This window comes from Oculina patagonica, chromosome 12 (assembly GCF_052425735.1).
Source record: "Oculina patagonica isolate OP01 chromosome 12, crgOcupat, whole genome shotgun sequence".
Taxonomy (NCBI): domain Eukaryota; kingdom Metazoa; phylum Cnidaria; class Anthozoa; order Scleractinia; family Oculinidae; genus Oculina; species Oculina patagonica.
In genome coordinates, this window is record NC_135769.1 from 20985512 (window position 1) to 21011343 (window position 25832).

The 25832-nt window shown below is 37.0% G+C and overlaps 3 protein-coding genes across 7 annotated transcripts in view; 1 reads left to right on the plus strand and 2 right to left on the minus strand.

Annotated features, from left to right (window-relative positions):
- Positions 1-17892, minus strand: part of LOC144633984 (L-xylulose reductase-like) — a 133913-nt gene extending 116021 nt beyond the window's left edge. The window contains exons 1-8 of one of the 2 annotated variants that reach the window (XR_013567130.1): positions 17743-17892; positions 17452-17549; positions 16419-16573; positions 14801-14843; positions 14375-14474; positions 11847-11911; positions 8335-8452; positions 6721-6921 (exon numbers count right to left, since the gene is read on the minus strand). Coding sequence is in view for 1 of the 2 variants with exons in the window: in XM_078492919.1 (XP_078349045.1) it covers positions 6818-6921; positions 8335-8452; positions 11847-11911; positions 14375-14474; positions 14801-14843; positions 16419-16573; positions 17452-17549; positions 17743-17794 (735 nt within the window). In the remaining variant the exon portion in view is untranslated. Of the gene's footprint in view, positions 1-6527; positions 6922-8334; positions 8453-11846; positions 11912-14374; positions 14475-14800; positions 14844-16418; positions 16574-17451; positions 17550-17742 lie in introns of those variants that run through there. The other variant, XM_078492919.1, reaches the window with a different exon arrangement.
- Positions 119-6676, plus strand: LOC144633981 (meiotic recombination protein DMC1/LIM15 homolog). 2 transcript variants are annotated; one of them, XM_078492916.1, is made up of 20 exons: positions 121-263; positions 447-558; positions 776-820; positions 928-978; positions 1188-1262; positions 1480-1500; positions 1618-1700; positions 1820-1833; positions 1934-1972; positions 2122-2163; positions 2302-2366; positions 2733-2740; positions 2895-2986; positions 3220-3293; positions 4104-4218; positions 4495-4526; positions 4711-4729; positions 4863-4872; positions 4979-5095; positions 6440-6676. In XM_078492916.1, the coding sequence occupies exons 2-20, from the start codon at positions 496-498 to the stop codon at positions 6507-6509; spliced, it is 1035 nt and encodes a 344-aa protein (XP_078349042.1). In that variant the 5' UTR covers positions 121-263; positions 447-495; the 3' UTR covers positions 6510-6676. The 2 variants fall into 2 exon arrangements, 1 of the variants encoding a protein (XP_078349042.1); XR_013567129.1 differs by lacking the exon at positions 6440-6676 and having other exon boundaries at positions 119-259; positions 4711-4872.
- Positions 17893-20168: 2276 nt separating the features above from the next.
- Positions 20169-25832, minus strand: part of LOC144632554 (von Willebrand factor A domain-containing protein 3A-like) — a 40636-nt gene continuing 34972 nt past the window's right edge. The window contains exons 38-41 of one of the 3 annotated variants that reach the window (XM_078491221.1): positions 25724-25802; positions 22247-22344; positions 21672-21721; positions 20169-21299 (exon numbers count right to left, since the gene is read on the minus strand). In XM_078491221.1, the coding sequence (XP_078347347.1) occupies positions 21238-21299; positions 21672-21721; positions 22247-22344; positions 25724-25802 (289 nt within the window). In that variant the 3' untranslated portion in view covers positions 20169-21237. The remainder of the gene's footprint in view (positions 21300-21671; positions 21722-22246; positions 22345-25723; positions 25803-25832) is intronic. The other 2 variants (XM_078491223.1, XM_078491222.1) reach the window with 2 other exon arrangements.

The window sequence follows — 25832 nt, forward strand, 5'->3', positions numbered from 1 at the left end:
TTGAAAAGCTGAAGTATTGAAAATTAACATTTCGAGAAAAATTGTTTTCCAACAAAGGGCTAACTCTCGAAACGCCATCTTGGGGCCTCGACTGCAGGTTTGAAAATGGCGGGAAATTGTGCGCGCGCCCGCGGCTAACTTTGGCGGTAAAATCCGGCGCACTGCATGCAAAGTTTTCCCAAAGCCACTGAGCAGCTCTACTGTTCACCACGACAGCTAAAATTTATCACATTTTAGAGGCTCCTTTTTATTTTGGAAGGCAGGTAAATATGACAAGGGGGTTTCTAATTTATATTGTGCAAAATTGTGCAAAAATGTCTATGGTTAGCTCACTGTTTCAGTTAGGTTCCTGGGCAAACATACGCAATCTTTCTTCAAAGGAAACCTTCCCTGTACAAACACCAACAGACGGCACTGTATAAATGGGGCATTTCAATCTTCCACAGGGTTGAATAAAGCTCGCTAAAGCTAAACAAAACCTAAGGAAACTCAAATATGATGGAATCTGCTACTGCTCGCGACCAGGTAGTCGAGGAAGAACTAAGCGATCAAGAAGAGGTATGGATAAATTGAGTTTAGGATGTCAAATTTGTGAAAAATCTTTGTTCAATGTTTTGGGCTTTCAGTTTGTAGAATTTCAAAATAAATCAATTTATAACATTTAGCCTGAACAAAAATGACTGTGGAAAACGAAAACATAAAACGCACAATAAATTCTTGTTCTTTCCACGAATGTGTGATTCTTTTTTAAAAACTATTCTTCTGTTTACACTAGGAATCATTTTATCAAGACATAGACCTTCTACAGAACCATGGAATTGTGAGTACACAGGGCAGTCATTTCTTGTAGTTTAATTTGTGTTTCCCTGAGTACTTGGAAATTGTCTTCCTGATTTGTTTCTTACTATTAATTTACTGTTTTTGAAGAATGTTGCCGATATAAAGAAGCTCAAGTCAGCTGGAATATGCACTGTCAAGGTATGCTTGCTTGTTGAAAGTAGAAAGTTATAATATGAAAAGTTTTAGTTAACAAAATTAAGCTTAATTATTCTCCAAAAAACATGAAAAGATCCTATACTTCTTTTAAAGGACATTTAGAAAAATAATTACAAAATGTTACTAATTAATTTTAATCTGGATAATTTTTAAATGCCACTGAATTGACTGATTACTTTTAATTTCCACAGGGGGTACAGATGACTACAAGGCGAAAAATGTGCCAGATAAAAGGAATATCAGAAGCAAAAATGGAGAAAATCAAGGTGAATTAATGTTTCCTTGGGAATATAATGTTCAATTCCTCCTAAATCAAGTTTCTAATACAAAATAATGTTGCATTTTTATCCACAAACTCCACATAAAGTAATAGCTAGATTCTGCCACAATTCCACAATGTTTTTTCAAATTTATTAATCAGTTTCCTTTCTGGCATTTTTTTCTTGCCTCATTTAACATGTTTATTTTTTTTTTTAATTTTAGGAAGCTGCTGCTAAGTTAGCTGTAAGTATTTTATAAACTTTGAAATTGTTGACAGAAAATGAATTAAAAAAATAATAAATAAAATTTCATTTAATAAGCATTAGTCCTTCCTTGTAATCTATACTTTTCATGTTACAGAACGCTGGCTTTGTTACAGCTTTGGAGTATAGTGACATGAGGAAAATGGTTTTCAGGATTTCCACTGGAAGCACCGAGCTAGAGTATGTAAACTAAAATCAAATTTTACTAGATAGTCTTTATAAACATTCTGAAACATTCGTCACTGAGACATTATTACTGGTAGTAACAATTTCCCAATTTTTTTTTTTTTTTTTTACAGCAAACTTCTTGGAGGTATGTGACTATGAGCATTTTTTCCATGTACATTTTTGCATATTGTGATCTTTAAAATATTTTGGCTTGATTTCATATTTTGACTCTTGAACTGTTATAGGAGGAATAGAAAGCATGTCAATAACAGAGGTGTTTGGAGGTAGGATAACTTACAAGTATTATAGTGATAGCATATTAAGAGGTCCGACTTTAATTCAGGTACATAAAACATTTCACAGTTATCCAGCCACTTTGAAAACCTAAGTGTCCAAAGTTGAAAACTGAAAGTTGTTTTTTTGTTTTAAACAGAATTCAGGACCGGCAAAACGCAGCTGTCACATACACTCTGCGGTGAGTTTTAACAGATATTGTTCAATACAGTCTTTCATACCAGTATTAATATGACCTCACCCTTTACATAACTAACAGAGGACACTTTTTGCCACAAACTTCTCAGTATCAAAGCAATATTGATTTTTAATTCACTAGTTACAGCACAGCTGCCTGGAGCAAATGGATACACAGGAGGGAAAGTGATTTTCATTGATACAGAGGTAACTATTATAAGTGTTGCACAAGTATTGTAACTCAAAATGTACTACCTTAATATGGTGCATGCCAAAAAATGGAAAGTTTTTTCAAATTATTTCTGTAATCAACAAGGAAAATGAAATGTTTAAATATCGACTTTTAAAAAATTACTTCAAATTGATTCAAACTGACCATGGTCTAATCTCACAATATTAATACTTTAGACCACAATTAACAACTATTTAATATTTCAATTGTACCACATGTACATGGCTCATTAAATTCATGTTAAAATATGCAATTATTTAATATCCAAACCAGCCTTTAAGTGATTAGCCTGAATATGTTTTATTTATTAATTTGTTTTATTTTTATTACTCTTTTTGTAGAACACTTTGTATCCTTTGAACATGATAATTTAACAATTGTTCTTTTAATTTGATTTACATGTTCCTTTAATGGTATCTTTAATGTAGTATTATTCAAATTTGTCACTGGTTATTCCAGTGTGCCCAACAAAATTTAAAGAAAAATTCCTTTACCAATAATAGTCGACCTGATAGACTCAGAGAGATTGCAGACAGATTCAACCTGGACCAGAATGCAATGTTGGATAATGTTCTCTACTGCAGAGCCTACACAAGTAAAGTAAAATGTCAACTAGAGATCAGTGCCTGTTCACCTTGTCAGTGCTTATATTTCATGTGGCTTCGAGTTTATCACAGTACACAATAATGTACAGTTGAAAACTGAAGACCATAAAGATAGCCACTATTTGATTACAGTGGAAAGTTATGTACATTATCGTTATTACTTAAGCTCTAATAATCAGAATGAATTAAGATAATTACTATCTTAATTAATTTCCATCCATAGGTGAACACCAGTATGAGTTAATGGATACTGTGGCTGCAAAGTTCCATGAAGAACCAGGAGTATTCAAGCTTATGGTATATATTCACAAATCAAAAACTTAAATTTAATGAATTTCGTGATTAATTTTTTTCTTTCTTTGTCCCACGCTCGTGTCATGTAGAATAATTTCTTCACTGTTTATCACCGAGCTTAAAATCTACCATGTTTATTATTTACTTTAATGAATTTCCTTGATAAAGTGCCCATGCCATTCCAAAATAAAATTGTTTAAAAATGAAGCTGGTTCAATAAATAATGGATATTGAGAAGGGAAGCTTTAAGCAAGGAAACTTAAACAAGGAAATGCTGTATAATTATGTCAACATTATTTTTATAACACTTCAAGTCCCTGTCAGTCATGAATTCAGTTAAAAGGATTTCTGCTATTGGGAGTGACTATTTAGCATGCAGTTGATGTTGTGAGACTCCTTATTTTTTCATACATGAGGTATAAATCACACTTAACTTATTTTTTTTAAGTTAAAAAAAGTTGAGACCATGAGGATTCGAATCTGGGTCGCCGGCATGCCGTGCAGGAGCGATATCCACTAGGCCACCCCGACGACTAGCTGCCAAGAATCCTGATTTTTTAGATAGAAATCCTAACCCTACGATAAAAGCTAACCATGAGCAACCCAAGCTAAAGTAGGCTAACCGGAGTGCTAGTTAGGCTAACCGGAGCTAACCGCAGTGCTGTTTAGTCAGTAGCATTTTACATGAACTGAGTGTTACATGGGTATAAATATGTCATGAGGTGTCTCGCTATTGTCTCACAACATCAACTGCGTGCAGGATAGTTTGTCACTTCTGATATTTCAGCAAATGTTTTGTCTTAATTTTATTAGATAATTGACTCAATAATGGCACTCTTCAGAGTGGATTTTTGTGGCAGAGGAGAACTGGCTGACAGGCAACAAAAACTTGCACAGATGTTATCACGACTGCAAAAACTCTCTGAGGGTGAGCTTTATGATTTATTTTCTGAGATAGTTTCACTTTCATGATAGTTTGTGCTTATTAGCATACATTTTCTCTCTTACATTCTGTTTGTGTATTTACAATGTTGACATGCAAATATGTTGCCTAGATTAATTTATTTTTGTGATCCTACCTTAAAAAGTAAAAAGCAAAGCTATGTGATTGTCACGTCACATAAAAAAGGTAACTTGACAGTTTAGTCATACAAGAAAAATTGCAAATCTTTCTCACAACTATTTTCTTGGTTCTATTTTACAGAATTCAATGTTGCAATTTTCATCACCAATCAGGTACTGTATGTCAATTTTATTAAACCAATGATGATCAGTCAGAGGAATTACTGTTAGATAATTTCTTTCATTTTTTTTCGAACTCTCTCTTCTGAAAATTGTCTAAAAACTCACAGCTTTGATTAATTTCAAATTTTAAAAATATTTGTTTGTTTGTCTAATACAAAAATTCTTCTGTTTGCAGATGACAGCAGACCCAGGAGGTTTGTACTCAGTTTTCACTTATTGATCATTGGTGTCACTGTCAAGATTATATTAACTTAATTAATCAATATTCTTATTTTACATTTCTTTCGAATTTCCTCCATGGCTGGCTGGATGTCGATGGTTAAACAGCAACAATGAGGTAATTGCCGTTGATTGCATATATAATCATTTTCCAATAAATTAGAATGCTGGGATTGTTTAGAACAAGAAATGATAATAAACTTAGTTTGTTCATCCTTCTTTAGCTTTCAAGCTGATCCTAAGAAACCGATTGGTGGGCACATACTCGCACATGCCTCTACAACTCGTATTAGCTTAAGGAAAGGTAGAGGAGAAACAAGAATCGCCAAGATATATGACAGGTTTGTGAACTACTTTTACAACTCCAAATAGCAATATGAATTAGAGACACAACAAATTAAAACTAGTTCATGATTGTAACGTCTGATTTTTGATTACTTGAAAATGCCAGTATCGACAGGAATGTCTAAATCCAGGACCAGACTTTGCAAAATAATTTGCTAGCCCAAATTTACCATGCTGATATACTTATCAGAGCACAATGTACTTAGTGATCGTATGTTGCCTGAAGTAAAGGACTGTAGACTTGTCAACTATTTGAGGTCTTAATTGCAACCAAATTATTTGAACCCACGGCCTTGAAATCAAAACAAGAAATAAACACGGTTTTCAAGCACAAGGTCGTTGGCTTGGCATTCCTGGTAACAAGTCTAAATTATACATCAAGTTTGAATCACCAAATGTCTGTTTTGAGCCTAATGGACTGCAATCTTGATCTGAAATAACTATCAAATACAACAGTCAACTTCTCAGTTAACTAAGACCACTGAATAAATAGATCCCAGTCATGTGAGCTGAGCTATACTGGTGAGCCTAAATAGCACTCCAAATAGTCTACTGTTAACTTAGGTACATTGTAGCTTGTGGTAAGCCTTTATATTGGGATTAGGGATTCTGGTTCATTTGGCTCACCTACTGGCTCACATGATTTGCTTAAAGGTTAGCCTAGATAGCACTTCAGTTAGCCTGAGAATGGTTAGCTTTCATTTGTAGGTAAGGGTAATACTATAGATTTATGTAACATCATATAAATTTGATCACTGGCTTGCATGGCTTGCTGGCTGGCACATTATTCAAACTCCATCTGTATAGTGTTGGCCTCGATCAGAAGTACAATTTATTCACAAATATTAGAGAAAATGTTGAACTGCTTGCAACTCAGTGAATTGTTTCCTTTTATGCCTCAGCCCTTTACTGCTAGTTTTTGTGGATATTTTACTTCAGATTGAGGCTGTATAGAGGTGAAGTCTTTTCATTCAGTCAACTCGAAACTAGACAATTTATGTTACAGTCTTAAATTATTTATGTACCAAAACTTGGCCACTAGTTAAGCTAGATGCATAGTGCTGATCTAATAAGTAAAGACATCATTATACTACCTAAACCATCCTCAGAGGCCCAGGGGCAGTTAGAGGGGTGGGGGAAAGTCTATATGTGCAAAAAATAAAATAATTGGTGAAGAAAAGTCAAGAACGAAAAAAAAGAGTTCTTCTTTTGGTTCTTTACCTATTTCTTCGCTGTTTTTTTTTTTTTTTCGCCCGCTATAGACTTTCCCCCGCCCCACTAACTGCCCCAGGGTCTCTGAGGATGTACCTAACCTTGACAATACTTTTCTTGTGTTACAGTCCTGACCTTCCAGAAAATGAAGCCACATTTGCAGTTACATCAGGGGGAATTGCTGATGCCAAAGAGTAATGTTTTACAATCAACACAAAAATAAATGAACATTTAATCTTTTTCATTTATTAATTATATGTCACTTTTGAAAATGTTTAATAGAAGACAAAGAGGAAATCATACAATATTTGATTGTGAAAAACTAAAAAAAATTGTCTGCAATAAACTGAATAATATATTTGTGACATTTTTTCGTGAAATTTTTATCTCACCTTGTACACAGAACTACACTCTAACTGTATATTTAAAAGTCAAACTTTCTTTTCTGATCTACTTTCTTCTTATTTGCAAATATATTTTTCTTTGTGTAACTATAAACAGTCTATCTAGTTTGCAAGACAACCTCCATCAACAGGTAACATAGTGCCAGTTACCATGCTAGCTTTATCACTTAAGAGGTAAACAATGGCATGAACAACATCCTCTACTTCTGCAAGAAAATAAGCCAGTTTAAGGTATCATTAATAATTTATTGCAGAAGACAGAAGTTGTATTTGCTACTGACAATTGAACATTTTGCCCCTAATTTTGGGCACATAGAGCAGTTTTCACTTGAGTGTCGAAAGTAAATTGCATTTGCTTTGGTTTTGCATTACTACGCTTAGTGATTGGTTTAAAAATCTCGCGCCACTTTCTCAGCCAATCAGGAGTAAAACCAAAACCAATCGTGACTCGCTCGCACACGTTTTCCCTCGCTTCGTGCCAGCTACATGTATTTGCTTCGAGATTTGATTGGTTCACTGGATTGCCGTTTTCCTTTGTGATTGGCCAGAGTAATTACTTTGGTTTTGGTTTTACGACACTCAATTGAAAACTGCTCTATTACAAGTGAACACTGACTTTATTCATCAGTGCTACTCACTTGCAACAAATTCATGATTGTAGTAAGAGCACTGGTCCATCAGCTTTTGCAAAGGTAGTCACACCCAAAAAATTCTATAAAATGTTTGAGCAAATTTGGAAATTGAAAAAATTTAATCAAGACAGATTTCTGAGGTGTTTGGGAACTTAGCTCTATTAGTCAAGTCACTGAGGAAGTTTGGAGTCCTTACCATAACCACAAAAACACCAACTACTGAAAATTGATCTGACTTCAAATGTATTAACACATTTTCTTTGGTTTTGCAATACTATCTTAAAGTTAGATTGGTTTAAAAAATCATGTCACCAAGCATGACTCGCGTGCATGTATGTTTCCCCCGGGGGGGGGGGGGGGGGGGGGCACTTCCTTTAAATGGGCTAATGGGGATGTGCCGCTGGATGGGGTTGCATTTTCACGACTGGACTGACTATAATGGGGTCGCCATTTCAAGCATTTTTTATAGGGTGACTAGAATGGGGTCACACTTTTCCGGGATTTTGAGAGTACGAAAATTCTGGCAAGTTGTGATTTATGAACGGAAATATTCGCCAAAAAAAATGTTACCGTATTTATTACTGTTGTTCAATATTTGACAAACAGCTCCCAGAAAGTGACTAAGTTGGGGTCGTAAAAATTAAATTTACCCAAAAGTGACTAAGATGGGGTCTATAATTGGCCATAGAATATGACTATAATGGGGTCTAGGGGTTCTGAGAGGCCAGTGCCCCCCCCCCCGGGATGTTCCCACTTGAGGTTTGATTGGTTTGCTGGACTCTGTCTGTGTCCTTTGCCGTGTGGTTGGCCAAAATAACATCGGTTTTGGTTTTACAAAACTCAATCGAAAATCACTCTATTCCACTGTCTACATTTACAGTTCTATGTATTATTAACCATGCACCTATCAGCACCCATTCACTGGATAGTGATTTATGTAAGCAAGGTAACACTTTAAAAAGTTCCATAAATAAATTCACACCTTACCTGCAAATCTTCCAAGTGGTATTCTGTCAAGCATTGGCTTTGCCTTAGCAGGATCTGACCATCCTAACCTACCCATATCTGTCATTACAACAGTTGGGTTCACTGCATTTACTCTAATCTGGAAGAAAAAAAATTGAAAGTTGTTCAGCTCATGATCAGGAAGTATAAGAGGTACATATACCTTTCTACTGGTGGTATAAAAAATTTATGTCAGAAAAAAAAGTAATTTAAAATTTGTGAGTCCAGTTTTGTTTCACTTTCATCTCTCAAATTACTCAAACACAAAATAAAATGACAGACATTATTTTATTGACAAACTGATAATATTATAGGTTTTCTTAAAGTACATGTAAGAGGCAAGAAGCATATGAGATTAATTATTGTGTGGTTGTCTTTCCTGACAAAATCTTCTTAACAATCTAATTTTCAGATTTAGGACTAGGCTTAACAGTCCTCATAATCAAAATTGAAAATTCGTACAACCCTTGACGCAAGTGGAAATAAATTATTATTTTTTTTTAAACAAATCTTTTGTAAGAACTTTTAAAAACATCTGATGGAGCAAAAATTCGCATTGTAACTTACAGTATAGGTCCAAAATTATAAGTAGAGATTTAGCCAAGCCTAAAAGCGGAGCTCCCCGGTTATTTGCTTCACCCTTTTTGAAAATCCGAATTTACTGATCCATTGCAAACCATTACTTGGTCAGCAGTAAACTTCAAAAAAAAACATTCGACCTGGATGAGCTCTATTATGTGAGCCCGCAATATAGTCATGTGATACTGGTCAGCAGATACCTTGTTTTGACAGCTGTCAACTGACCATGACATGGATGTCCAATATCAAAGATGTAAGCTGACCATAACCAGAAACCCATAAGGGTTGAAACGTGTAACGCGTGCGCACAGCGTTTGAATATTCATTTTACTAAGTACCATATTTGGAAACACGAAGAATTTGTATGCGAATGCTGTTGAAGACCTAAATGTAATAACTGAACCTAAATGTAATAAACTCCTAAATGTAATAACATTTGACCTTAAATGTAATAAGCTCCTAGTAAGTGTGACAACATTTGGGCTTAGATATATAACGTGATACTAGCGTCATCAATGAAGTAACCAATACGTCTTTACCCTTAATTGGCCGTACAGGGGTGGAGGGGATGCCAACCCCCCACCCCCCTTGAAGTTTACCGTAATTTTGAAAAGATTTACTCTATAATGCTGTACCTTCAGTAGCTGTCCTTTCAACCCTTGCAGAAATTTTGATAGGTCAACCATGTGTCCATGACTTTTGACGTGACCATAGCAACGTCATAATAACAAGCTGGTCTTCCCAAAAATCGTTATTTTTTACATTTTACTTTATCTTTTCCAGTTTTTTTTTTAATTTTATATTCTATAAGCATTATGGCTTGATTTTAAGAAAGTAAGAGAGAAACAAAACAAAAAAAAGAAATCCAAGATGGCGGACTCAAGATGACGGCTCTAATGACATCATATGTCATACAGCCAACAAAAATTATGTCATCTTGTAGAGACAGTAGAGTACGCGCAGGGCTTTCCACTCAGTCTAAAACAACTCAATGGGGTGGTGGCTTTTACGGTTAACGGTTAAAATTTGGGCTTTTTTATTACGGCTAACGGTTAATTTATTTCCATTACGGTTAACAGAAGTTAAAAATCTCCTCGGAAATCTTCGTTACTTTTGGGACATCTTCGGTAATCTCCGGAAATCTTCTGCTGTATTCGGAGATCTTCGGTAGTCTTCGGAAATCGTCCGAAATGATCGGGATTCGTCGGAAAATGGCTGAAACCTTCTTAATATACTAAATCAAATAATATTGGCCTTTTTGGAGCCGTTTTTTTTTTTTTTTGTTTGTTTTTTCTGGATAAAATTTACTGTTACAGTTAAGGTTTTACTGTTAGTGTTAAAATGCCTAAAATGTCATTGTCCAAAAATCTATCTTTTGATGTACATCACGTGGGATGATGACGCCACATCACGTGACAATTCCATCGTGATGTCAAAACAGCCGCCAAATTGGATACCGACGCCATCTTGGATTTCAAAATTTTCCCCATACGTCAGAAAACGGCGCAAAATTACTGAAAAGTACTCAAACTCAAAACGGTGCAAAAACCCCTAAAAAGGTGAAAATAATATAATTGCATTAAAGGTAATTTTCGTTAATAGAAACACAAAAATTACAAATTTGGGGAAACATGTTTGTCAAAATGCAGTTGCCATGGTAACGTCAAGTTTCCGACACAGCAACCTATCCCACCAAAATATTTTCAGATAATTTTTAGATAAATTCGCAAAGTTTGGCAGCGTTTGGTTGAATCTTGATAAAGTTATAAGCGTTCAAAGTCGGCGTGCCCCCCCTCCCCCCCCCCCGGTCTGGATAGGGTCAATGAGGTGATGGTTACGTTGACGTTATAATAACGTTATAAGCCTTAATGTTGTCACAATTAGGAGTTTATTACATTTAAGGTCAAACGTTATTACATTTAGGGTCTGTTATTACATTTAGGTCTTCTACAAATGCTTTTTACACGTAATGACACGCAACATAATTTTTGGTTTTGCGGTAAGTTGCTTGAATTTCGACCTAAATTTCTTACAGAAACAAAAGAAATGCATTAAGTGTATCGAAGCGAAGTTCTCCAGACTACTTCAAGAAGATGAAACAGCCGAGAATTTAACCAAATTTAACTTTATTTAATTCAAATATAGTAATTTTGATTGGTCAAATGTTTCTTGTGATTTTCCAAATATGGTACTTAGTGTAGACGAATGTGCAAACGCTTTGTACAATGCGAATCATAGGGAGTTACACGTTTCAACCCTTATGGGTTTCTGCCATAACCTTAAACCTACTTCTGGAGTATGGCCGCCATGTTGGGCCAACATCGTCGTCGTCGCTAGGGCGCAGGCGCCCATGAACCATACCGCTAGCCATGATGACCACAGGGTTCAAAATAATTTTCTGACAGTTGCCGGTCATTTTGACGAGCCAAACAGATTTAAGCTCAGTCACATGTTGTTTGTGACCGGTCAAAATAGCAATTTTAAACTACCATTCGTCTTGCTGTTCGTTAGATCGTCTTAGTTTGCGTGGCATAATAAGACCCGCTATTTCTTCACTGTTTTGGCTGTAAGATATTTTCTGGTAGTCAGTTATCATTTTAAAAGCCATGTACGTGACCAGTCAAAATGACTGGCAAACCGAAATTTTGTCCGGACAAATTGTCATCTTGACCGACATTGTCCGCTGACTGGCTGTTATTCTGAGCCCTGTGACCAAGAAAAACCAAAAGCATGGGTCTGTTAATTTTCTATGGGTATGGGGCTCTGCTCTGCAGCCCTTTGGGAGCTCTGCTATGAATGACTGCATAGACATTCTAAAAATTAACATTTCCCTTGTCAACTTGCTGTTTTCTTTTCAATTTAAACATCTCTTCAGCAAGTTTTTTTTTCTGTTTATGACAGTTTGTATTACTTACTTTATGAGGGCCCAGTTCTAATGCCAATGATTTTGTAAACATGTCCATGGCAGCCTTTGTAGAACCTAATATGTAATAGTGATGTAAGTATTAAACAAGCTTTTACAGCTGACAGCCATGCGTTTTAGCAAAATGGATGGCAGATTTGAATAACTGGGAGAAATAAATTTTAAAAAAATCAAATGGATTCCTTTCCAAAAATGCTGTTTTCCTATTGTTAAAGAGAAACTTTATCAGTTTCTTCTTGAATGTACATGTATGTAAACCGTCAGCTAAGGTAACCACATGTGGTAAGGAATTCCAAAGGGTAAGAGCTATCAAGTTCTATGATCTCACAATTACTAGGAATTTTTCTGTTATTGACATTGCATATATTTTACTATGCAAATCGTTCTGCCAAAACCCAAGTCATGAAACTTCTCAAAAACAAAACGGTGCAATTGTGATCTACACTGTGATAAATTGTCAACATGGCCCAGCTTTCAGTACTTAAGGTGGCTCGTACCAGTTTTTCTTGTGTGGGAAGTCTGGTGACTAGCGCGCGCATCACGCTTCATACTCACGAGTCATGTGCGAGCTTTGAAAAGGAAAACAAACATGGCGGCCATATGCGCGAGGTTGCTTTTCTTCAATTTAAGAAAAATTCCACGTTCAACTGAAGTTGTTTCAACAAGAACATTTTAAGTAAACTTAATGTTCGTCAGTCAAAATGTTTTCGGATCTCACTGCTGGAGTTACAAAAGCAAATTCGCATGTGCTAGGATCAATCTTGTCCGAGATCGTGAGTCAATTCCACTTTTTTCGTTTCAGCTCATTTGAGTTCGCTGTCAAACACATGATTATTCAGACAAAGAAAAACTTAAAAGTAAGACTCAAGAGGCACAACTGGCGCCAACTGAAACTAGCTAAATCCCATGCAATCCTTAGCCGAAAAGTTTCGCAGACAAAGCGAGGGAAAGTCCACGCGCGCGTGTTGCGCGCGTATGTGCCGCAAAGATCAGCGGTAGTCAGAACTGAGCATGAGTGAAAACCAAACTTATAAAATCGAAATTTTAAAGTGCACGGAAACACACATGGGAATTGCGAAGGCTTTAGCAAGAAAACTAACCCGATGACCCCTATTTTTTATTGCCCTAATATTTTCCTTTTATGTAAAGGAAATGACAGAAAAAATCTAAAAAAATTCTACGAAAGGAATTTTTAATTACATACAAATTGCCCTTTTTTGCATTTGCAAAAAGTCCGCTCCATAGAAATTTTTTAAAATAAATATACAGTCAGTTTCTTTTTCAGATGCCAAAAGTTATCAGGAGAGAAAAAAGGGGAGTCATCAAGTTAGTTTTCAAGATATAAGCACTGAAAGCTGAAAAAGGGTTCTAAAAATCATTGGCTATCATTGCCATGGTAACCACTGATGACGTAATTATTGGTATTTTGGAACAACAACACAATGGGTAATTTAATCATACAAAAATTTTGTTTTTCGTTATACAATTTAGAATAAAAATCAGCGAAAATAAATGACGTTTCAATGAATCGCGGTTCATCATTATCAAATTCTAAAAAAGTCAGATTCTGATGAGTTCAATATATATTAAGAGTGCGTGTGAAAATCTCGTTGCATAAGATTAAAGACTATACAATGTGAATTGTATAGAGTGTTAATTACGAACTAAATAGATTTGCTTTAATGGAGTCAGATTGAGTGTTCAGTTTAGGTTTTAACTCCTGGATAAAGAGCATTTCGAAGATCAAGCATTCGAATTTCCCGCGACATTTCTTCAAGATTGTAAATGTGTTGTTTACAAATTTAAATGTGATTCGTGTGATGCGGATTATGTAGGCTACACTCGCCGACACCTTTTCCAACGCATTGATGAACATAAGCACTCAGCTATTGGAAACCACCTGCGTGACGCCCACAACCAGAGTAACAAAGATCTTAACAAGCAATTTACAATCTTGAAGAAATGTCGCGGGAAATTCGAATGCTTGATCTTCGAAATGCTCTTTATCCAGGAGTTAAAACCTAAACTGAACACTCAATCTGACTCCATTAAAGCAAAACTATTTAGTTCGTAATTAACACTCTATACAATTCACATTGTATAGTCTTTAATCTTATGAAACGAGATTTTCACACGCACTCTTAATATATATTGAACTCATCAGAATCTGACTTTTTTAGAATTTGATAATGACGAACCGCGATTCATCGAAATGTCATTTATTTTCGCTGATTTTTATTCTAAAAATTTTGTTACGATCTTTAATTGATTTTTTGGCCATTTTCTTCCAAAGGTCACACAGTCGAAAACCTGAAAACTGGTACGAGCCACCATAACCCAATTAAATCAGTTACACCAGTTTCCATTGTTTCAATGGCCAAGAGTCCTAAGAGTTATCAAACTACAGAATTTTTGTCTGTTAATCAGTTCAACAACATGTGTAACATGCCCTCACATTGGATAAAAGTATTAAGGCTTGAAAAAGAATGTAACCAGATTAAAACATGTTTAGCTGCTTACAATACAAGGTGTGGTCTTTCAGAGCCATCATTGAGGCCTGACTGGAAACATTAACTATAGCTCCTCCACTCCCACTGGCAATTATTTTTTTAGCAACAACCTAATGATAAAACAACACATTCATGATTTCAAAAGAGTAAATACACTGTATTAACAGGGCTAAAAATTAATTTCAGTGCTTGGTTGCTTAATACTGAATCAGGATCCACTGTGTTAGTCCAGTCAACATTTGATATTTGAATTAAATTTATGTTTAAAAAATAAAGAATCAATTTCACCCTGGATTCATTATGTTATTCTCAATTTTTAAGCTAAATGCCTTGGCCATTTTGAAAGATGATATAATTCTCTGTTACCAAGAATTACATTTCATTTGTATTAAGCATAATTTACAATTGATAGTTTTTAGCTTACTGATAATTTTACCTGTGCAATGAACAGAGGTGCCTTGACATTTATTGAAAATATCCTACCAAAAAGAAAAAAAACTGCTTTGACTCAACTCTTGTGAATCAATGCCAAGTTGATTTCATGGTCTGTTATTACATGTATATTGCTATATTTAAGTAATTGATGTGCACACTATGATTGTTCAATTTATAGTTCAAACTCGGATGGTATAGTGTGGACTGCAAATTGAACAATCATTAGTGCAAAAAATAACTTAATCATACAGTCATCTTATATCGATCAGTCTCATTAGCTTGGTCCACACCATAAGCTACCGGTAACTGCAGGATCCTTGTTCGTCTTTTCTTTCTTTTTTTGCGCGAGAGAAAAATTGTCATTTTTTCGCAAACGAGTATGGTGATCTATCAGTCCTTTTCATTTTTGGGTGTAGTGATCAATTTTTTCTATAAAATGAATACAGATTGGTTTCTATGTTTGAAATATAAATTAATACCAGAAACATGCACTTTGCCAGTACTCTCAGAGAAATTATTATATGCGGTATATACCAGGTCTTCCTGCTCCTAAACAAAATATGGTGACCCCTCTTTTTTATTTCAAAATTTAAGTTTCCCTACAGTAAGCAACCAATAGGAAAAGTTTGAATGGAACTCTATGTTTAGTTGAGTTCTATTTCAGGGGAATTCTCTTAAGATATAACACATCCAGTGATTGGCTGAGATAGTCGCCCTGCTTTTCCTGTAATTGGGCAATAACAGTTCTCATAATTTCTGGGGGCATTACAGCACTGACTTGTAGCTAGTCACAGCATGTGCTACTTCTCAAGAAGCTCTAGCCATGTGCTGAAAAAATTATATTGGAAGAACATTGCACTTAGTCTTTCAGTATGGACCTAAACTAGTAATTACGGTCAAACCGGATGTTCTTTTGATGGGAACTTTGCAATGTTGCGGCGCAATGTTCCAATATTGATTGACAGTTTGCTCGTCGCAACTTGCAACTTTCAATTCAAATTTGCCTGAGCAAGTTGCCAAGTTCCGGTTTTCATTTTTCCCGTATGAGACATAATAATTCTACCTCTGTCTCAAAGAAGGATAAAATAATTGTCCTATGGTCGACTGCTTATTACCAGACTGCGATAGATTAGCGACAGGCTTAGTTGAAATCGCCAAACTTTGAATTTCGCTTAAAAATTCATATTTGCTCCGCAAGTTACGGCCTACGTTTGTAATTTTGAAGCGTAATTCCTAACTTAGCAATGTAAACTAAGCCTGTCGCTTATTTCTCGCATTCTGTTGATGAACAGTCGAATAAGGGGCAATTATTTTCGGTTTCTTTGAAACAAAGGTGGTACAATCTCGTTTTATACGGCAAAATGAAAACCGGAACTTGGCAACTTGCTCGAGCAAATTTGAATTGAAAGTTGCAAGTTGCGATGAGCAAACTGTCAATCAATATTGGAACATTGCGCCGCAACATTGCAAAGTTCCCATCAAAAGAACATCTGGTTTGACTGTAATAAATGAACCAGGCTCAAGGACTGTGGACTCTGGACCCCATGCTGAGATGCACTTGAAACAGATAATGACCCTCCTTAACAAGACCTAAAAACTCACCACAAAGGAATACTTACTTGTCAAAATCCTTCAACTTGATTTCTTCAAAAGGAGCCAATATTGCCACTCCTGCGTTGTTAACAAGCAGGTGTATGTCACCAAGGCCCTCTATGATCTTTGTTGCAGCTTCAACATCAGACAAATCCAAACAAACTGTTTGAATTGCTGGTACCTAATCAAACAGAAAAAAAAATACATTTTAAGCTAGCTTAAAAGTGTACTTATTGTCCAAATTAAATTAATGAAGTCTACAAATAGAAAGGGGATGTACTTTTTTGCTGTCAGTGGAACCAAATTTTAACTAAAGCTGATTGCCACATTTGTTGAGTTATTTTTGGAGGCCCTAAACTGCCCGTTGGAAAGAGAGGATTAGATAATGAGGTGCCAACCATGCAAATGATTGTTAACAAAGAGGTAACAATTGTCCTGTCCTGCTTGAAATAATTCATTTAATATTGTTTATATTAACATCAAAAAAGGTAGTCTTGGCTCACGCCTACAGGCCTATCAGGCCGATGCTCATTGGAAGCAACTGGGAGTATTTCTACTCTCCCCCCAGCATGGGATGCTTATACATTGCAAGGTTACTCCTCAGCAGCCCATTTATACACCTGGGTGGAGACCCTGGGGCAGTTAAGTGTCTTCCCAAAACATAGCACAATGACCCCCAGTTAGGGCTAGATCCCAGACCACTCAATCTGGAGTCAAGCCATTCCTATCCCCAACTTAGCTGGCTGGGTCTGTGCACAAGAAACAAGTGGCTCCAGGGACACATGATTTGATTGGCTAGATTTTGACAAAAGGAGTTTCAAATCTAGACAATCAACTCAACTCGATCAAAGGGATTTTAAAACGGTTCTTTTGATTGGCTGTTACTTTTGTTAACAAAATTCAATATCAATCCCCCACCCCCCTTCTTTTTTTTTTGTTTGGGGGGGGGGGTGTACAGGTATTTAACTCTAAGGAACAAGAGTTACAAAAGTGTATAAATAAGTTAGTATGGGGCTATCTGAAAATCGTGCCCTATTTTCTAACAGGGCGTGACCTTACCTCTTCTTTCAAGCTGTCCAAGTCAGCTTGGGTTCTTGATAAAGCGATGACCTCAGCCCCGCATTCGGCTAACATCTTAGCAGTACTGCGACCTATCCCTTTGAACAAAAAGAAAAGATAACATCACCGTGTTCTTCAGTCGAGAAGTCGACTTTACAAATTGTCTTGTGTGGATCTAGCAATTGGCTTATTTTATTGTTTCAAATTTTGCGTGACGAACGTGATGGAGGAGCGTGCGCCATTATTTCTAAATACAACTCCATTTTTACTACTCATAGAAGGAATACTTACCTTTCCCAGCACCGGTCACTAAAGCGCGTTTCCCTTTAAAATTTATATCCATAGCTTTTCGAATAGTGACAAATGAAGACACACAATGTCGTATTTCGAGCGTGATTCACGTTCCGCGCCGAGTTCTTCTCTGCCGGTAAAGAAACCAAAAAGACCTGGGTCCCAGGCGATCTCCACTGGTACCCAGTCTCTTTATGGTGCGCTGCCACACACAAGTTCTCGAGTTCCGTGGACTGTGAATAAGGAATAAGATATAAGTTGGGTGATGCTGTAACTGATGCGTCTGCTAATCTCGTACCTAAAGCTGCTATGCGAGCGATCACTGGAAATGTAGTCTTTACTTGCTTGCACCTCTTGCGTCTCGCTTTTAGGACTTCTTGGGGACACAATAAAAAAATACGGAGGAACGGAACACTTTAAAATGAAAGCTGAATGCGATAGACCTTACTTTCTTCCTCTCGTTCCCATGCTTTTCCTGTGAGATTAGCCATATGTTCTCACGTGCGTCCCCTATGCGTTTCCTAAATTCCCTTGTCCGTTACACGGTCCACCTCTTCAATCAGCGGATAAACTATAGCCAATCTAGCCATAGCACCCTAACCCTGGATCTACACCCAACCTGTCTACCCCAATCCTTCCCTCCCCTCCCGCGTTACCTTGTGCATCTTCCATGCATTCCCCGTAAATACTTCGTGCAGACGACACTTCTATTCTTGTGACTGTGCGTAAGAACAGTGTAGATGAATCACAAAAGGCACTTAATGTATTTTTTGAGTGGACGGAGGTTAATGGAATGAGCTGTAACACAAGCAAATGCAAAAAACTCTGTATGGCTAAAAAAGGTGTAACAACTAATTTTCCCCTCTCTGTGTGGCATAGAACAGAATGACGGTCTTACTTTATTAGGTGTCACACTACAAAACGACTGTAAGTTTTCATCTCATGTTAGAGAATACTTGGAGAAGCTATCAAGTGTCTGTACATTTTAAGATCGGACACGCGGGTAGAGATAGATCATCTCTTTAAGGCTATTGTTCTGACAAAGATTACGTACGCACTTCCAGTCTACGGAACCAGCCAGGCTGATTTAAACACTATACAATGCTTTCTAAAAAGGTGCTATAAGCGACGTTACACATCTGTGTTAATTAGTATTTCCGATCTTTTGGAAAAGTGTGACCGCAGATCAAGATCAAGAGCAATGTTGACCATCCATTGTATGCCCTTTTGCCGGAAGTCAGAGTCATCCAAGAGGCTAAGATCATAAGCGAGTCAATTACCAAGGATTAATACAGAACGTTTTAAAAATAGTTTTTTTTTTTTAATAGATTAAGGTTTAAGTATAATCTGGCTTTTTAATATTTCAATATAATTTAAGTGATTTTTACATGTAACGTTTGTTACTATTTTAATAAGCGCAATAAAGACATTTTATTTATTTATTTATTTTATTTAATCCCTGTGCTTTACGCATTCGATCCGTGCGCTCTCGTGTATCTTTCCCGTGCCCTCCTGGGCCAACCTCAAAGTCCGGGCCAAAACCCAACCCCGTGCGTTCCCATGCGCTCCCCCCATACGTTAAGCATTTCACCGCGTGGGTTCCCTTTACCTTCCTTTGTGCGTTTCCGCTTGCAATCCCCAACTCGTTCCCGGTGCGAACGTATCATTTTCCCCAGGCGTTTCCACATGTATATCAAATGTTCTCCGCCAAAGATTTCTCTGTTCGCTCACCCGGGTGTTCGGCCCTTCGTTTCCACGTGGCTTTCTACTGTGTCCCTAGTGCGTTTTTTCCTCGTTCCTTTTGGCGCACTCTCGTGTTCCTCTTTGCGCTCTTGGTGCATTTTCCCTTGCAATTCTCCCCTGTTCTCCCTATTATACGATGTGCGTTACGGAGTTTAGACCTGGTGAATCCCCTGTGCGTTTCCTCAGATTTACCCCTACTGTTTGCCTGTACATTTCCCCACGAGTTCCGTTTTTATAAAAATCCCCATGTGTTCCGAACTCAACGGGCCGTTGAGTTCCCTTGTCTTCCCCCGTGGTTTCACTAGTGCCTATTCTCGTATATTTTCTTGTGCGGTTCCTCCTGGTGCGTTTTCTCCCCCCCCCCCCCCCCTAAAAAAAGACCTCTTTGTTCGTTTTCGTCTACTCCCAATACAATCCTTCGTGTTCACCCGTATGTTTCCAGTGTGTTCCTTATGCATTTCCAGTGCGTTCCCTAGTGTTTTCCAAGCTAGTATGTTCCCTTGTTCATTTCGATATATTGAAATTCTAACATGCTGGCAACGAGCCTTTAGAGACTAAAACAAACAAAAAAAACATATCGTACTTTTGGTATGTATAAATACTAAATTCTTTTTTGTTTTATTCTCCTAAGTCTCGGTGCCATTTCTTGTTGTTATTGTACCCTGGCTAGCCTTTGAGGTCTTGAGACCGGGGGAAATCATTATGTGTAAACACATTACAAGACACCACTTTTGCCATGAAAAGTCTGATATTTTATTGAACGATGTAAAAAAAAAATGCCTTCATTATGAAGGACAACCACAAAAAATAGTTTTCTTAGGTATAAAGTCGCCAGAGAAGTAAAAACAAACCAAAACTAAACAAGGGGGGTTTAAATACGAATGAGTAAGATTACGAGGGATTTCGAACGACAAACCTGAAAAAAATTGCAAAATGTTTCGAGATGAACCGTCCGTGACGTAGGCCCCTTAAACTTCCGGGTTGTTTTCATATACCTTTTAAAGGCATTGCTTTCATATGAGGTGAATGGGGGATCTGTACAATACGACAAAAATGTTTCCGTAGAAAAAACTATACTATAGAACAAATGTTTGTACAAAGATTTTCAATATCTTTCATCTCAACTTTCTACATCTGACTATAACACGAACAAACCACACCGAAGTCATAATAACACTACATTTGCACCAATTTCTGTTAATACTAATTCTATATTCAGCTAAACGAAATCAAACTACATTTTTTGAGACTGAATAGAAGTCTCTATATTTCTGTTCTGTAATCCTAAAATCTACAGTTTATAATGAACGAAATGACTTGTCCATGGGGTTTACCCCGGGATATCAGTGGAAACAGTTCTCATAAATAAACATTTGTCTTCAAAACACCGTCTTCGAGAACCGATTGAGCTCGCGGTTGTGGTGTTCGGAGTGTTCGAGCACTTTCCTGATTGGCTTATGAACAATCGGAACTTTATAGGCAACCCGACTAAAACGCTAATGCCTTGGTAACAACACAGGACACAAGGAAACCAAACACAGTACAACTTTTCTATGGCAAAGCCATTTTCAGAAAATAGAGTTGCCTACAGGGCACACTTATAAACAGTACCCCAAAAGGTGAATGCGGGGGCTACAAGGTTAATAACGGAGCTCAGTCGATTGTCGGAGACGGAATGTACTTGTTTGTCTTAACTTGATACGATGTTTCTATATACTCATGTCGCATATCTATTCACTGACAGCAGCCCTACTATCTTGCGGCGACTTCCAGTTGTGATCTAGAATTCCTTGGTTGTGGTGGCAGGGATTGTCCTAAAAAGATAAAAGTGAGCAAACTTTTTATTATCTATCAAAAGATTCACCGCTTCTACTTACCCCAATCAACAACAAGACAATAAACGAGAAAACAAACTTCTCTCGTCGCGCGTCCTACGAAGAGACGTCTGGGATTCGAGCGGGAAAAATACTTTGCTAATGGAGGTAGCGCCTGATTGGTTGCTTTCCTGCATGAACAAAAACGAGACACTATACCCTTTTAAGAATAATTTTTTCAGGACAAATTTTTCGATTCTAATCTTACGTATCTCTCCCGAGGGTTCGGGAAGCGAGGCCATATCAGTTTTTCAAAGATATTTTCAATCAGGAGACAAATGCAGCTTCCAGTGAAGAGCTATTTTAACTTACCATTTAACTTTTCAGATTTTCCTTGCTTCGTGTTGTCTGGAAACATCGCCCTGTACAAAAGACAGTACATTTAAGCGTCAGTACATTACGACATCAAACGTGCAGGTTAGAAGTTTGCTCCAAAAAATTTTGATAATCCATAAAACCCAAACCGAAGTAATTTGGAGCCCATTAATAGCTAATGGTAGAGAAAAGAAGTGCTTCTTTCCAGCAAACCTTCTTTGACGCATCCAGAAAATTCCAAATGATATCAATCCAATCAGAAAACGAAAACGTCGTGTAATGTGGTTAGCCAAAGCTGCCAGAAAGGCAGTAAAGTTTAATCAAGTCAGCAGTAATGGCGTTAACCTTTCAGGAGCCAGAAGGAGCTTCAAAAAAGCAGCTTGTTTATGTTGCAGCTCGATTAGAAGATACTTAACGTATACCAAGGAGTTACAATAGTCCAGTACCAGTCTTAGGCTATCCCTTAAGATGCTATTGTACAAGAATGCTTTCAAAAATGTAGCTGAAGTTTCTAGCAATAGGTTAAGGTGATTTACCCAACAAATTAGCCAGTAAAATACTTTCACATTTACCTGTATGACCTGGACTGCAATAGGAACTTTCTACAAAGAGCGATTTCACTTGCTAATCTACGGAGGTCATCCCCTTCAAAGACAGGCATGCTCAGTGGCTGAATGGACAAAAATATTCATGTGTCAAAGAGGTTTGTTGTTGATTTGATTTGTTCATCGTGGTTGCCACAGACATCAGTTTTCAAAATTCCCTGACTTTTCCCCAATAATAATAAAATTTCCCTGACCAAATCAATACAGAATGTCAGATATAGTAGCAGCCTCCAGACTCCACTTCCAAAAAGAACGTCGCTGAGATCACATTGTCCTGAAATGTTTCTTCCAACTTTAATGGTAGAAAATCTTATGTCTTACATAATTTCAATTTCCCTGACTTTTATTCAAAATGTCAATTTACCCTGACTCAAAATAAATTTCCCTGTCTTTTCATCTTCATCTACATCTACATATAATTAGGTCGGTAAAAATCTTAAGATATCACACCAACCGTTAAAAACTAAAATGAATGTTAAAAATGTTAATAACAGTAAAAGTGAGTCCGCTATGCGAACATGTGTGGACTTTCATTTGAATCAAAGTTGACATTATGAATTAATCTCGGGGGTGGAAGAGGAATTATGGGAACTGACTTATTCATTATTCCTTCACATTTTGCATGACTTGTTCATTATTTATTTTTAGACTTTTCTTGTTATTCGTTATTCCCTATTGCCTAAATTTGGCTGCCCCCTTCGACTAATATTAATTTTTTTATATGACCCCCTCCCCCCAAAAAATGACAACATATCAAGCTAAATTTTGAATACCGTATTTATTCGATTAAGCGCCCTGTGCGCTTATTAAATTTTTGGACCTTGAGGGTGGGCGCTTATTCGAGGTGGGCGCTTATTCGAGGCTGGGCGCTTATTGAATTGTCACCATTTTTAACAAGTAGTATGTTTATTTTGCAAGAAAACAATATGTAATAACTAAGCGTGAAGGTGTACGAAAGCTGAATTTTCAGTAGAAAATTAAAAAAAACTCGGTCTTTGGGATAGTCTCTTAGTAGTACTTAGTCAATTTTAATCTCAACTTCAACAATAATCAAAATTCCTCTTGAATCCTCATTTTAGGGGGTTAGGGGTGGGCGCTTATTCGAGGCTGGGCGCTTATTAACTTTTCCCACCTACAGGGTGGGCGCTTATTCGAGGTGGGCGCTTATTCGAGGTTGGGCGCTTAATCGAATAAATACGGTATCAGACAAAATTGCAGCTTAAAGTGATAAAAAAATACTTTAATAGTGTATTGATGGGACGTGATTGTTGTTGTGTCAATAATTGTGGGCCAGCTTTGATTGTTTGCAACCAGATAGTTAGTGGGATGGACTTGATGCTGCTCGATACATAACAAAGTAGGGGGGTCCGGGTCCACAAACGCTATTTTAGGCATTCTGGTAGAAGTTTTGCACTATTTTAGGTGCCCATCATACAACACTTTAAGGTAATTATTTTGAGTGTCCCGCCCTCTCTTTGGCCTGAAGATAAGAAGATTATGTTTGAGCACGGTAAATAACCACTATTCATTATTCCTTTACTGGAAATGACTTATTCATTATTCCTAGCATTGAACCTTAAATATTCCTTATTCATTTTCTGTTTTAGCCCGTTATTCATTATTCATTATTCCCCTTCCACCCCCCGAATTAATCAATGAGTTACTGTAGCAGTCAACAACTTCAAGTTTCCAATCGAGTAATTCGAGATACAAGGCGAGAAAACAAAGAACTTATCAATCAATTTATTTTTTACAAGACTGTTGCAAGAACAAAGTGTACTATTACTTGTCTCATGTACTACGCTTCAAGAAACACGCGTTACCAGTGCCACTTGGGATGTCACACAATGTGAAGGAGCGTGGTGTGACTCTTTGTCACGTCGTTCACGGCAAATGCCCTTTTTTTTCATGCAAATAAAAACCTAGAATCCTACAAGAACAACAGTTATTAGACCAAAAGCCTTTCCTTACCGCTAGCAAGATAGGATACTATTTTCATTAAAAAAGAAATGTTGCGTGGAGCACGTGAACTGTCTCACATCGCTTGTTTACACAACCCTTACTTTTGTGTAAAGCTTGTGTAAACAACTCATCGAAAAACTTATTTTCTTTCAATGAGTTCTTTTTTTAACCTTTTTGGAATAAGAACGTTTCAATAAGCTTTCACAAATAATTTCTTAGTAGCTTGCGTAGAAAGGCGGAGAAATATATTTTTCTGTTCACGAAATATTCACTTGAAGTCGGTGTTTTGAGAGGCGGCGAAGGACGTTATTTGAACCGACAATTAAATTATTTTGTCGCACGGTTTGGATATATGCATATTCTACGGTTCGATGTTATTTTTATTCTTTTCATGACAATGTTTTAGTTCAGTTTTGAATTCGACATCGGTCTTTTGTTAAGTATACTACTTGAGAGAAATGGAGCAGGTGAATTATATCCCGGAGTCCAAGACAAGTAAAACAACATGATCAGCGAACTTGTTTTGATACAACTCGTTGTGCATTCATTGTGTGTGGCAAAGCTGAAAGAAATAAATAACCAGACATTTGATTCGTTTTAATATGCGAATCAAAAATGCTCAAGCCACACAGAAAAACAAACACTGCGGAAAGTGAGTCAAAAGTGTGAAAAAAGAAACGTGACCTACGACCGCAGTTGTTCAGCTCATTAGATATGCAGATTTCAGCCGTCGCGATTGTTATTTCACTTTTCATCTACGCCACCGCTGCCTTTGAAGTTGTTCCTTGATGTATTTTTTCCAGCCACCACATGCTCTTCGAAAGATGTGTCAAAAAAGGCTTCTAGATTCAAGAATAAAGTGCGACTTACTCGATACTGATCGAATTTCTGGGTTTACTGCCTTGGCTGCCCATCTCACCGAAACTTCGGATTCTCCGATCACTGTCGAAAACTTCCGAAAGCACTAACCCGAGTTTTCACGGAAAGTGACCCCCCAATCGGAAAAAACTGCATGACAACAATGTGTAGACTTTAAAGTCCACACAAAAACTAAATAAAACTAATACAATAAAATATTAAAAACTATTGACTAACTTAGATTTAAAACTATTTACAGACGTTATATTTACAATATAATCTGGAAGGGAGTTCCATTCACAGATTGTTCGTGGGAAAAAAGAAAATTTAAAAACATCTTTCTTTGACCTAGGAACTAAAAATTTAAAATCGTGGCTCCCACGGGTTCTTCTTTCATAATTTGGTTTAAGATGGGCAGCTACTGAGAAATCGGTCAGGTTGTGGGAGAGTTTATACATAAAAGATAGTCTAGCGATTTTCCGTCTGGTGGCTAGGGTTTCCCAATTAAGTTCCTGAAGCATATCTGGGGTCGCCTGCAAAAGGGCAGCTTGCAAAAGACATATACACTACGACATTTAAGCAAATTGTGATTAAAGAAAGCCTACAACTCCAGGTTGACTTTACCTCGTCTTCTCGAAAGCCTTCAGTTAGAAGCCTGTGAGTGAACAGGTGACCATCTGGATCACCTTGGCAACGGTGATACCTGCAAAATGGAAAAACCTGTAAGACAGGT

Coding starts and splice junctions, on each gene's coding strand:
- LOC144633981 (XM_078492916.1), top strand. CDS start 496: ATGATGGAATCTGCTACTGCTCGCGACCAGGTAGTCGAGGAAGAACTA. Junction 559..775: donor AACTAAGCGATCAAGAAGAG/GTATGGATAAAT, acceptor TGTTTACACTAG/GAATCATTTTATCAAGACAT. Junction 1,973..2,121: donor AATAACAGAGGTGTTTGGAG/GTAGGATAACTT, acceptor TGTTTTAAACAG/AATTCAGGACCGGCAAAACG.